The following is a 13,070-nucleotide window of genomic DNA, read 5'->3' as shown; positions in this document are numbered from 1 at the left end:
TCCCCACCCCTTCTCTCTCTGTCAAAAAAATAAAATCTTTTTTAAAAACTCTCAAAACAATTATAAATATTTACGCACCCAAAATGGGAGCACCCAAATACATAAAACAGTTAATAACAAACTTAAAGGAACTAACCTGTAGCAATAGAGACAAAAGAACATCATTTACATTAGTGGATAGATCATCTGAACACAAAACCAACAAGGAAACAATGGTTTTGAATGATGCCCCGGAACAGATGGATTTAACATATATTTAGAACATTCCATCCTGAAACAGCAGAATACACATTCTTTTCAAGTTCAGGACCAGATGGCTTCCAAATTCTGCCAAACATTTGAAGAAGAATTAATATCTATTCTTCTCAAACTATTCCAAAATAAAATAAGGGAAGGATTACTTTCCATTTCATTCTGTGAGACCAGCATTACCCTGATACCAAAACCAAATAAAGAGACCAAAAATAGGGAATTATAGATCAGTATCTCTGATGAACATAGATACTACAATCCTTAACAAAATGCTAAGAAACAGGGATCCCTGGGTGGCGCAGCGGTTTGGCGCCTGCCTTTGGCCCAGGGCGCGATCCTGGAGACCCGGGATCGAATCCCACGTCGGGCTCCCGGTGCATGGAGCCTGCTTCTCCCTCTGCCTGTGTCTCTGCCTCTCTCTCTCTCTCTCTCTGTGTGACTATCATAAATAAATAAAAATTAAAAAAAAAAAAAATTAAAAAAAAAAAACAAAATGCTAAGAAACAGGATTCAACAGTATATTTTTAAAAATTGTTCACCATGAGCAAGTGGGATTTATTCCTGGGTTGCAAGGATGGTTCAGTATTTGCAAATCAATCAACGTGTTACATCAAGTCCATGAGAGAAAAGAATAAAAACCGTAGGATCATTTTAGTAGACGCAGAAAAAGCATTTGACAAAGCACAACATCCATTCATGTTTAAAACCCTCAACAGTAAGTTTAGAGGGGACATAATAAACGCTATGTATGAGAAACCTCCAACTAACATCATCCTAAATAGGAAAAAACAGAGCTTTTTCCCTAAAGTTCAGGAATAAGACAGGAATGTCCACTCTCATCACTCTCTTTTAGTCAGCATAGTACTGGAAATCCTAGCCACAGCAGTGAGGCACAAAAAGAAATGTATCCAAATCGGCAGTGTATTAGAACTTTCAATATTTGCAGATACATTTTTGTCTCTATATGAAAAACCTGAAAGACTTTGCCAAAAAACTGCTAGAACTGATAAGCAAATTTAGTTGCAGGACACAAAAACTGCAGAAATCTGTTGCAGTTTTTTTTTTTTTAAGATTTTATTTTTTTATTCATGAGGGGGGGCTCGCAGAGACGTAGAGGGAGAAGCAGGCTCCCTGCAGGGAGCCCGATGTGGGACTGGATCCCAGGTCTCCAGGATCACACCCTGCGCTGAAGGTGGCGCTAAACCACTGAGCCACCCAGGCTGCCCTCTGTTGCAGTTTTTTTTTTTTTTTTTTAATTTTTTTTTATTTTATTTATGATAGTCACAGAGAGAGAGAGAGAGGCAGAGACACAGGCAGAGGGAGAAGCAGGCTCCATGCACCGGGAGCCTGATGTGGGATTCGATTCCGGGTCTCCAGGATCGCGCCCTGGGCCAAAGGCAGGCGCCAAACCGCTGCGCCACCCAGGGATCCCTGTTGCAGTTTTATATGCCAATAATGAAGCAGCAAAAAGAAATTAAGAAAACAATTCCATATATACTTGCACCAAATATGATCAAATACTTTGTGATAAACCTAACCAAAGAGGTAAAGACCTTTACTTTGAAAACTATAAAATATCAATGAAAGAACTTGAAGACAACACAAAGAAATGGAAAGATACTCCAAGTTCATGGATTAGAAGAACAAATATTGTTAAAATGTCTATATTACACAAAGCATGCTACACATTTAGTGCAATCCCTATCAGAATACCAATAGCGGGATCCCTGGGTGGCGCAGCGGTTTGGCGCCTGCCTTTGGCCCAGGGCGCGATCCTGGAGACCTGGGATCGAATCCCACATCAGGCTCCCGGTGCATGGAGCCTGCTTCTCCCTCTGCCTATGTCTCTGCCTCTCTCTCTCTCTGTGACTATCATAAATAAAAAAAAAAAAAAAAAAAAAAAAAAAGAATACCAATAGCCTTTTTCACAGAACAAACCTAAAATTTTGTGGAAGCACAAAACACTTTGAATAGCCAAAGCAATCTTGAAAAAGAAAAGCAAAGGTGAAGGCTTCAGAATTCCAGACTTCAGGTTATCTTATGGAGCTATAGTAAGCAAAACAGCAAAAATAGACACAAAGTTCAGTGGAACAGTATAGAATATCCAGAAGTAAACCACAACTATATGGTGAGTTAATCTTGGACAACACAGGAAAGAATATCCAATGGGAAAAAGACAGTCTCTTCAAATAATGTTGAGAGAACTGGACACAACATGCAGAAGAATGAAACTGGAGCACTTTCTTGCACCATATACAAAAATGAACTCAAAATGGATTAAGAACCTAAAACCACAAAAACCCCAGAAGAGAACACAGGCAGTGATTTCTTGGACATTAGCCATAGCAACATTTTTCTAGATACGTCTCCTGAGGCAAGAGAAATCAAACCAAACCTAAAATATTGGGACTAGATCAAGATAAAAAGCTTCTGCATAATGAAGGAAACAACCAACAAAACTAAAAGGCAACATACGGAAGGGGAGATGTTTGCTAATGACCTGATTATGGGTTAATGTCCAATATATATAAAGAACTTAAAAGCTCAACACCCAAAAAACAACTTCAATTTAAAAATGGGCAGAAGACCTCCAGATGACCAATAGACACAGAAAAGATTACTCCTCATCACTTACCATCAATGAAATACAAATCAGAACTATAGTGAGCTATCCTCCTCACACCTGTCAGAATGACTAAAATCAACACAAGACTCAACAGGTGTTGGCGAGGACACGGAGAAAGAGGAACGCTCATGCACTGTTGGTTAGAATCCAAACTGCAGCCACTGTGGAAAACAGTATGGAGATTCCTCAAAAAGTTAAAAATAGAACTATTGTACAATCTAGTAGTAGCACCACTGGGTATTTACCCAAGGAATACAAAATCACGAATTCAAAGGGATACATACACCCCTGTGTTTATAGTAGCATTATTTATCATAGCCAAATTATGAAAGCAGGTCCATAGATCAATGAATGAATAAAGAAGATGTGGCATATATATATATATATATATATATATATATATATATATATATATATATGTTGGAATATTATTTAGCCATAAAAAGAATGAAATCTTGCCATTTGCAATGACATGGGTGGAGGTAGTGTAATACCAAATAGGAGAAAGACACCGGATGATATCACTCCTCTGTGGAATTTAAGAAACAAAACAAATGAGCAAAGGAAAAAAAAAAAGAGACAAACTAGGAAAGAGAATCTTAACAGATTGATGGTTACCAGAGTGAAGATGGGTGGGGAATGGGGGAAATACATGATGGGGGTTAAGAAATGCAGTTGTGATGAGCAACGGGTGATTAGAAGAAATAGTTTTTTTAAGACTTAATTAAGGGGCACCTGGGTGGCTCAGTCAGTTAAGCATCTGCCTTTGGCTTATGTCATGATCTCAGGGACCTGGGATCAAGCCCCATGTCGGGCTCCCAGCTCAGCAGGGAGCCTGTTTCTCCCACTCCTGATCTCCCTGCTTATATATGCTCACTCTCTCTGTCAAGTAAATAAAATCTTTAAAAAATTATCATGTGTCCTCAAAAACAAAAGTTCACATCAGCAGAATAGTAATCAAAACATTATCCCTGCTTCTTGGAACAATCAAAAGAATCAAGTCTAAGAAAAACAGCTTGTGTGTTCTATGCAGTTTTATTGTAATATTACTTGATGTGAAGGTATGTCTAATTTTTACGGGTACCAATATTCTTTTGGAGGCCAAATGGAATTGAAAATGTAATAGGATATGCTTATTTCAAAAAATGTTTTGGGATGCCTGGGTGGCTCAGTGGTTGAGCATCTGTCTTTGGCTCAGGGAGTGATCCTGGGATTGAGTCCCACATCGGGTTCCCTGTGAGGAACCTGCTTCTTCCTCTGCCTGTGTTTCTGCCTCTCTCTCTCTCTGTCTCTCTGCCTCATGAATAAATAAATTTTTTTAAAAATGAAAAAATAGAAAAAATATTTCAATAAAAAAAGAACATATAGGAAGTTCATCATATCAATTTGAAAATTTTAATTTTTTAGAGAATTAATTTAGTTTTGTGCTAGTGGCTAAAGAGTAGCCCAAAGTGGTGGCATAAATTCAGGTATATGTATTTACTCATATCTATATACCATTGACATAAACATTTTACAATTAGTAACATAAGCCAGCATTTAATGAGTATTCACTGTGTACTGCTGTGAGGTGCTATATATTAAATGAAGACTTAGCTGTTTTTATCATTAGTTCATAGAGAGAGACATCTTTACCTGGTGGCACTAATAAATGGCAGGACAGATTTGAACCAAGGCTGTTTCTAGAGCTCATGTTATTAAATACTGCCCTGTTTTTCTTCTTCTTCTTTATTTTTTTTTTTAAGATTTATTTATTTATTTACCAGAGACACAGAAAGAGAGAGAGAGAGGCAGAGGGAGAAGCAGGCTCGATCCTGGGTCTCCAGGATCACGCCCTGGGCCGAAGGCAGCGCTAAACTGCTAAGCCACCCAGGCTGCCCACTGTTTTTCTTCTATATAATAGATTTTTAAAGTTTTTTTTTAATTTTTATTTATTTATGATAGTCACACAGAGAGAGAGAGAGGCAGAGACACAGGCAGAGGGAGAAGCAGGCTCCATGCACCGGGAGCCCGACATGGGATTCGATCCCGGGTCTCCAGGATTGCGCCCTGGGCCAAAGGCAGGCGCTAAACCACTGCACCACCCAGGGTTCCCTATAATAGATATTTTTAAATTGTAATTCTTAAGCCCAGTATTTGAGCTATTGTAGGAGTTACATAATTTCTCTTTTTCACTAACGAAGAATCTCTATAGAAAATCTGTTTACCTTGTGTCCTAGTTAATGACAGCATGTTTGCTAATAAAAGTGTATTACATTATTTAAATACCAATTCATTTAGGAATCCCTTCAGTTTCCAACAACAGAGGACATCAGAAAAACATACACACAAATTAAGAACATTTATTATCTTATATAATAGGAGGTCTGGAGGAAGGGCACTTCTAGGAATAAATGGTTAATTTAACTGCTCAATAGCATCATCCCTAGTTCAGCTTCTCTGTGATTCCCTTGGTCTTTCTAAGAGCTTGCCATCCTATCATGACAGAAGAACTGAGAGAGTTCAGAATCTCCATGTAATTAATAAAGCCTAGAGTCAGTTCCCAGTCTTGGATCCTTTTAAAAAGCGAAGAAAATCTTCCCAGGAACTCTCTACCCGAAGCAAACCTTTCTTCATTTCTTACTGGCCAGAAGTGCATCATATGTGCATGAATGAACCAAACCTTTGGCAAGAGAGTAAAACTCTTGACTAGCTCAGATCCTGTATGCAAGGAGGAAGAATGGTGGCAGGTTCTTGTATGGGTAGGTGTCCAATAGTTTCTGCATATAAAGTTTATTTTCCTGGTACTCGTTAGGGACAGGGTAATTACTTTTAGTGTCTTTATAACATTTATAACTTTAAAATTTTATATTTATATTTTAGATTTAATAACAATCTATAAGCAATATTGGAAGACATTTATTAGAGTGTTTTGTAGTATAAAATAGAAGTCTACTTTATTGTAATCTTTATAAAACTGTTTTTATTATGCTCATTGCTCAGTTAAAATTTTGCTTTTAGTAAACTAACAAAATTTGTATCCCACTGACTAAATTTGTAATAAGATTCTACCATAGAATATACTCTACAGACAAAACTATACTATTAAATTTATTCCTGTATTTTTTAAAAGTCCATTTGTAGAGACAATACACTAGTGTGTATTCTGAAATATTCCTAGTAAAATTTTATTTAGGCACTCACTGATGTACATTCAGAGTATTGTGGTAATTTGCTGGAAGAAAAGGTAGCAAAATGACATGTTATTTTTGAAATGTGACTGATTTGGGAGTACTATGTCTACTACTAATGGACTCAGGATTTTTTAACTTCTTCACATTGTTGGAAATATTCTCTAGAGTACCCATCTGGTAGTAACTGATACTTTTCAACTCTTTTATGTGGGCTTTGGTTTTCTTCACCATAAAGTAAAGTTTTCATTTGTCATAGGATCTGAAGAAAGAATCTGCTTTCTTTTGGGGATGATAATGTAATAGCATGGGTCCTTGAATTACCTTACATAGGTAAAATCCTGGCTCTGTAACTTAATTAGCTGTGTGATCTTGGGCATAATACTTAACTTTCTAAACCTCAGTTTCCCTATCAGTAAAATAACAGTAATGATAGTACTTACATCAAATGTTATTGGGAGGATTAAATGACATAATTAGGGTAAAGCATTTAGCTCTGTTAAATTATAGTTGTGCTAAGTGAATGTTTACTTTTATTAACCAAAAGAGTTGTTTTTACTGTTATTATTAATTATATAATTATTAAAAACGGTGCATTTGCTCTTTAATGCCATTTATACATTTGTCTTACTTGTAACCTAGTCTTACAAAAGCACATAATGGGCAATGTTACAGATAAATTAAATTTTAGTATGTATTATTAGTGCTTGAATGAGTCAAAGTACACCTACTTTTTCTTTAATAGTCCAGAAGAAAAGATTAGACAATTAGAGAAAAAAGTAAATGAATTGGTAGAAGAAAGCTGTATTGCCAACAGTTGCGGAGACTTAAAATTGGTAAGTTCATGAACTTAAAGGATTCAAGATGAAGTGTGTGTATATGTATGTGTCTGCTTTTATATATGCACAAATACAAGCACATGTGCAGGTTTTCTCCTATCCAGAAGTAGAGCAAAACTTTCATAAACTGAAATGGCATCAAACAATTATCGTGAATTTATATTGAAACATTTTTGAGCATTCTAGACCCCAAAACTAATCTCTCTTAGGCCTTTCTGATATCTTACGGCACATCTTGCCAAAGGATGCACAGAATAAATCTAGATAAAGCACAGATGCTCACAGACACTTCAGAGCTCTCATGGCTTGATGCTGAGATGCCACGTGTGGCAGGGCTACTCTCACTGCTGGGAGTGTGCACTGCCTCTCTATAAGGGTTTGCTACAAAACAAATGTTGCACACTATTTCACTTCTTGCATTTTTTTCATGAAAGCAAAAATTCTCTTCAGATTTCTTTCAGTTAGCAAAAATAGGTGCTAATACAGGTCTTTTGTTAAAAGCAGTGTTATGTGAACTTTCAAAAAGTGGGGGATACCTGAATAAACATGTTTCTTTTGCTGTTGATAGGCCTTAGAGTTTTCACTGAAGTAGTTTTTTTTAAAAAACATAGGCAGCTATTTCATAAAAACTGTCATGTCAAAATAGTGGACCAATTTTGTAATTTTTTACATCAGTCATTTCAATAGGAAAACAAATGGTGGTGGATCAGTTGATTAAATTTTGCAGCCTGATAGACTATCAAATTAGACTGAGCCTGCTGAAAGGCATAGCTACCATGATTCACATGCAGTACTAATGGTTGTTTTCTGATTTAAGCCTCACTACCCTAAAATATTTTTTCTTAAGTAAACTGCAAAATCATGGTTTGCTTTTTGGGACTCCAACTCTGGTTTTTCATGCTCTGCTTTTTTGTTTTTGTGTTTTTTTTTTTTTTAAGATTTTATTTATTTATTCATGAGACAGAGAGAGAAACAACCCAGGACTTCAAGATCACGCCCTGAGTGGAAGGCAGATACTCAACCACTGAGCCACCCAGGCATCCCTTATGCTTTTTTATTTTTAATTAAATATTTTCTCTTAATTTACTTTGTTCTCATTACTTTGTCATCCATATAAATGTAATTTCTGTGACTTAGTTATGTTAATGAATGCCATCAGAAAGAATTGCTCAGTATAAAAGCTACTTTTATTGCTCATAGAACTAATATGTTTTTTATCTAGCACTAAAAAAAAAAAAAAAGAATCCCATGTCAAATCTGTCTATGGTTAGTCCCTTGGTGGAAATCAACAAAATGTTCTTGGCATTCTGAGTAGGATATATAAGAGCCAAACTAAGCATCTATTGTAATATTGGAGAGCAGTTATCCTTTGACTTTCTGTGTTTTTAACATCCCAGAAACCAAACAGATACATCTAAATTTCTGTCATGAGTTGGAATTAAAATACCCAAAGGCTCAGGGCTGGATGGGGGGAAAAAGTTGGGAGAGTCAAATCTAAATAGTGGTGGAAGGTCTGATAATAAGGAAACTTGGGGCTAATATACTCTCCATCTTATCACTTACACTTGCTCTTCTTTCTGAGGAGCAGGGGACGGAATGCATGACATTTTTATAATAGTTAGCTCTACTTTAAATAAATATTCTGGGTTCTTTTGTTTTTAAGAGTTTATTATTAGAGTATAGCAGGGCATCCTGGGAATCTAAGAAAGTGTAATGCATCCAACCAAGCTTCATGCAGGTATCTCCCAAATACATAAAATGCTTATAATGAATGATTAAAGGAATTTACAAAGCATGAACTTGATTTCAGGCCTTAGAAAAGGCAAAAGATGCAGGAAGAAAAGAGAGGATCTTGGTGAGACAACGAGAACAAGTTACAACTCCAGAAAATATCAATTTGGATTTAACTTACTCAGTAAGTATGAAATACCTGTTGAGTAAAATTATTTTGGCTAAGATTTGTAGATTCCAAAAGGTTTTTTTCCTTTTTTCTTTCTTTCTGTTTTAAATCTTACTGGACCTTAGGTACTCAGATTAATATTAACAGATTAATAGTAATTAATAGATTTTGAGGTTCATGAGGCACTCTTTGTTTTGTGCAAAGATTTTTATTTTTTAATTTAATTAGTTTTTAATAATTTAGCAAGAACCCACAAACTCGCCACCCGATGACTCTATTTCTGGAAGACTGCTAATATTTATGCTCTATTTTTAGTGTGGTTACTTTAATGAGATTCTAATGTGGACTTTTGGTTTGTGTTTTTTAAGAACTTACAACTAGGTAAATAATACAATGCTCTGCAAGGGTAGTGAAAAAAATAAAAGCTAATTTCTTACAGAATCTTTTTAACTCTGAAAAGACACTTTCTTGATGTTTATACCACTGTGTTATAAGGGTGTATTTTTAGTGGGAAAAGTGTTCATCTACCAAACAAATGGAAAAAAAAAAAAAAAAGGCATTTGAAGCTTTGAATAGGAAGTTTTAGATGTTCACTCTTGGTACTAATTATCTTTAAGTTCCATGAAATCTTTAGATTAGGGAATAGTTTCTAATGATCTTTATTTTACCTGTAGGAAGATAAATTTCTATACCTTAGTGACTTAAATTATAATTTTACATGCAAAGAAATACTTTTTACAGTTTTGCATATAATGAAGTACACAAATGAAGGCTTAAGATATTTCCACATAATATTTAATTTTTATTTACAAAGAAAATTTGGTCCACTATCTCACTCTTTTTATTACTGGCAACATTAATAATGCAAGTTTATTCTTTGTAGGTCTTTCTGAGATGAATGGATGGCAAATACTAACTAAATTAGAAAGAATGCTTAGAAAATTAAGGTACAGTTTAGAGGATAGCTATACTTAATGTACTGTTTGTTTTTTAATTTTATTTATTTATTCATGAGAGACAGAGATAGAGAGGCAGAGACACAGGCAGAGAGAGAAGCAGGCTCCATACAGGGAGCCTGATGTGGGACTCACTCCCGAGACTCCAGGATCATGCCCCAGGCTGAATGCAGGCACTAAACTGCTGAGCCACCCAGGGATCCCCATGTTCTGGTTCATTTTGAATGTGAGATACTTCTCTGCATGCTTTACTTTCTAATTGGTTGGGTATCTTGATGTAGGCATCTAAATTTGTTATAGGATGTTAATCTTGAAAAGATTTTAGGCAAAAGGGGCCTAAATTAGTCATTACATGTCTTTTTGCCTTGTTTATTTTTTAGGTTCTTTTGAACTTGGCTAGTCAATATTCAGCTAATGAAATGTATGCTGAAGCACTAACCACATTTCAAGTTATAGTGAAAAATAAGATGTTTAGCAATGCAGGTAGGTATATAGTCAGTTTTTCCAATAAATGTAGTTCCTTTTTTTTAAAGTTTATTTATTTAAGTAATCTCTGCACCCAGGGTGGGACTCAAGCTTATGATCCCAAGATCAATCCCATGCTCTTCTGACTGAGCCAGCCAGTCACCCCAGGGTAGTTCTTTTGTAGTGTTAATTTACATTTCCCCACTTTATGTTTCCTTATAATAATCTATGCTCTAAACAAATTTGTTTTTTCTATAGAAGTATCCTGCTTAAAGGTACTGTTTATACGAAAATCCACATAAATACAAATGACAGTTGGTGTGAGGTATATTGCCTAACATTAGCCAAAAAATGTATTCTTTCATCACAAGTAGAATGAGCCACGGCAGGCCCATCAAACAAACATGCTTTCCCAGGAGGTGCCTGGCTGGCTCAGTTGGTTAAGCATCTGCCTTTGGCTCAGGTCATGGTCCCTGGGTCTTGGGTTTGAGCTTCTCCTCAGTAGGGAATCTGCTTATTATCCCTCTTCCTCTGTTCTTCCCCATTTCTTTTTTTTTTTCTTCCCCATTTCTCATGCTCCCTCTCACTTGTGCTCTTCCTCAAGTAAATAAAATCTTAAAAAAAAACAAACAAACGTCCTTTCCCTTATAAATCTATTCCCAAGAGTCTACAGTTTACATGTATTGTTTATATTGTATAATTTTTGGTAGTAGTATTAAAGTTTATCAGAATATCATTTTCTTTAATGTATTAAAATGTGTATGGCATTATTGAATCTAATTTTAAAATCTGATTTTTTTAGAATAACACAATTCCGGTTTTATAACATAAATCACTTGTTTTCTAGGCATATTTTCAGGACCCCATCTGTCTTAAGTTCTATTTCCTTATAGAAGATTAATGTGTAAATACATGAAAACAGTATAAGTATTTTAAAGTGAGAATATAAGGTAGTGTCTGAAGCTTTGTAACTTGAGAAAAGCTTCAAAGAATATGAATTAAGGTCATCTAAAATACAGAAAAAGTGAAGAAAATAGAATATTATGTATTCATTATTTTTTTATTAGGAAGATTGAAAGTGAATATGGGAAATATTTATTTAAAGCAAAGAAATTATTCCAAAGCTATTAAATTCTACCGAATGGCACTAGATCAAATTCCAAGTGTCCATAAAGAAATGAGGTAAGTAAAAAAAAAAGAAATGAGGTAAGTTTACATGATAACTTGCTGAAATTTAAATGATGCTTTCAGAAACAAGATAACTCTCCTGACCTGTTGATAATGGGGAAATGTTTTGAGGTGTTTGCATATGTGAGGTGTTGGGTATATCTTGTATCTGTAGTATTTTGGTCTGTTCCCTTACTGACTACTTGCACACATTTGTATAATAACATGTTAAAGATTAAAGACAATATGTAATCAATTGAAATAAAGTTAATTGGCCTACATATGGGATAACTTAGCAGGCCATTAGCAGCAAATAAAAGTCACTGCCAACATAAAATCAAAACAGCAGTCCTTTAGAACATAGTAGACTTTAGAATGTCTTAATTCCTAAAAGGCCAGAAATTAAGACTACCTTATATTCTTGCTGTAAATTGAGAATTAAATAATTAAGAAGATTGCATTTGAATTTTAGAAGAGGGGAAAGGAGGAGGGGGGAAGGAAGCTGGAATATTTTCTATTCCTATAATATTTCAAGAGCAGAAACAGTAAATTACCTTATCATCTGGTTATGACCTTGAGAATATAGAAGATTTCCAGGATATTTACCAATCATAATTTTCCTTAGGCTTAAGTACAATTCCTTTTTGAAAGTTAACTTACTTGTGAATGCCATCTTTAGTGATCAATTTTTTTTTTTAAGATTTTATTTATTTATTCGTGACAGAGAGAGAAAGAGAGGCAGAGACACAGGCAGAAGGAGAAGCAGGCTCCATGCAGGGAGCCTGATGTGAGACTCGATCCCGAGACTCCAGGATCACACCCTGGGCCAAAGGCAGGCACCAAACCGCTGAGCCACCCAGGGATCCCCAAGTGATCATTTTTTAATAATATACTGTTATCATCCGGAAATATCTAGCTTCTAGGGCACAATGCCCATAAGCACTTTTAACTCAGTTGAGGCCAAGACTTTTGAGCATTGTAGAAAAAGATAATAATATTAGAGTTATATCAGGTGCTTAATTATCAATAATTAAGAGGTACTATAGCAACTAAGTTGAGAGACTGATTATTAAGAACAAGAATGGTCAAGAAAGGCTTTATGAAAGAGGTGTACTTGTGATAGGTTACTTAAGTGACGAGGGCAGAAAGGGTAATATTCCAGACAAAGGGAAAATTGGGAAGAGTCAAGGAAATAACAGTATTCATGTTCTGATCAGAGAATTATGAATAAACACATTTAGTTGAAACAGAGGTATTAGGTTGAAGAATGGTTAGAAGTAAGATGAGATCACATCTATTATTAATGGCTATATAATCTGAAGATTGACTATAACAAGCATTGAAGAGGACATAGAGAAATTGGAAACCTTATACACTGGGAATCTAAAATGGTACAGCCAGTTCAGAAAATAATTTGGCTGTTTTTTAAGAAGTTAAACACATATTTACCAGTGGGCCAGCAGTTCCACTCCCAGGTATATACCCAAGAGGAATGCAAGCATGCTGTTACAAAGGATTGTATGGGAATATTCATATCAGTATTCATAACAGCCCAAATCTGTCAAGTAGGCAATGAATAAAATATGATATATTCATACTGTGGAATACTATTTGGAAATATAAAAGGAATGGACTACTGAAATATGCTGTAGTGTGGAGGAACTTCAAAAGATTATGCTAATTGAAAGAAGCTAG

General features: G+C 35.4%; 1 protein-coding gene across 7 annotated transcripts in view; it reads left to right on the top strand.

The window, feature by feature from the left end:
• The window catches only part of IFT88 (intraflagellar transport 88), a 136,059-nt gene that overhangs the window by 28,338 nt on the left and 94,651 nt on the right, over positions 1–13,070 (top strand). For all 7 annotated transcript variants that reach the window (XM_025462759.3, XM_035719805.2, XM_025462752.3 and 4 more), the window contains exons 8-11: positions 6,794–6,884; positions 8,698–8,802; positions 10,124–10,226; positions 11,276–11,390. In XM_025462759.3, coding sequence (XP_025318544.1) covers positions 6,794–6,884; positions 8,698–8,802; positions 10,124–10,226; positions 11,276–11,390 — 414 coding nt within the window. The remainder of the gene's footprint in view (positions 1–6,793; positions 6,885–8,697; positions 8,803–10,123; positions 10,227–11,275; positions 11,391–13,070) is intronic.

This window comes from Canis lupus, chromosome 25 (genome assembly GCF_003254725.2).
Source record: "Canis lupus dingo isolate Sandy chromosome 25, ASM325472v2, whole genome shotgun sequence".
NCBI lineage: Eukaryota > Metazoa > Chordata > Mammalia > Carnivora > Canidae > Canis > Canis lupus.
Note: the sequence above shows the minus strand (reverse complement) of the source record. Positions and strands in the feature narration are given on the sequence as shown.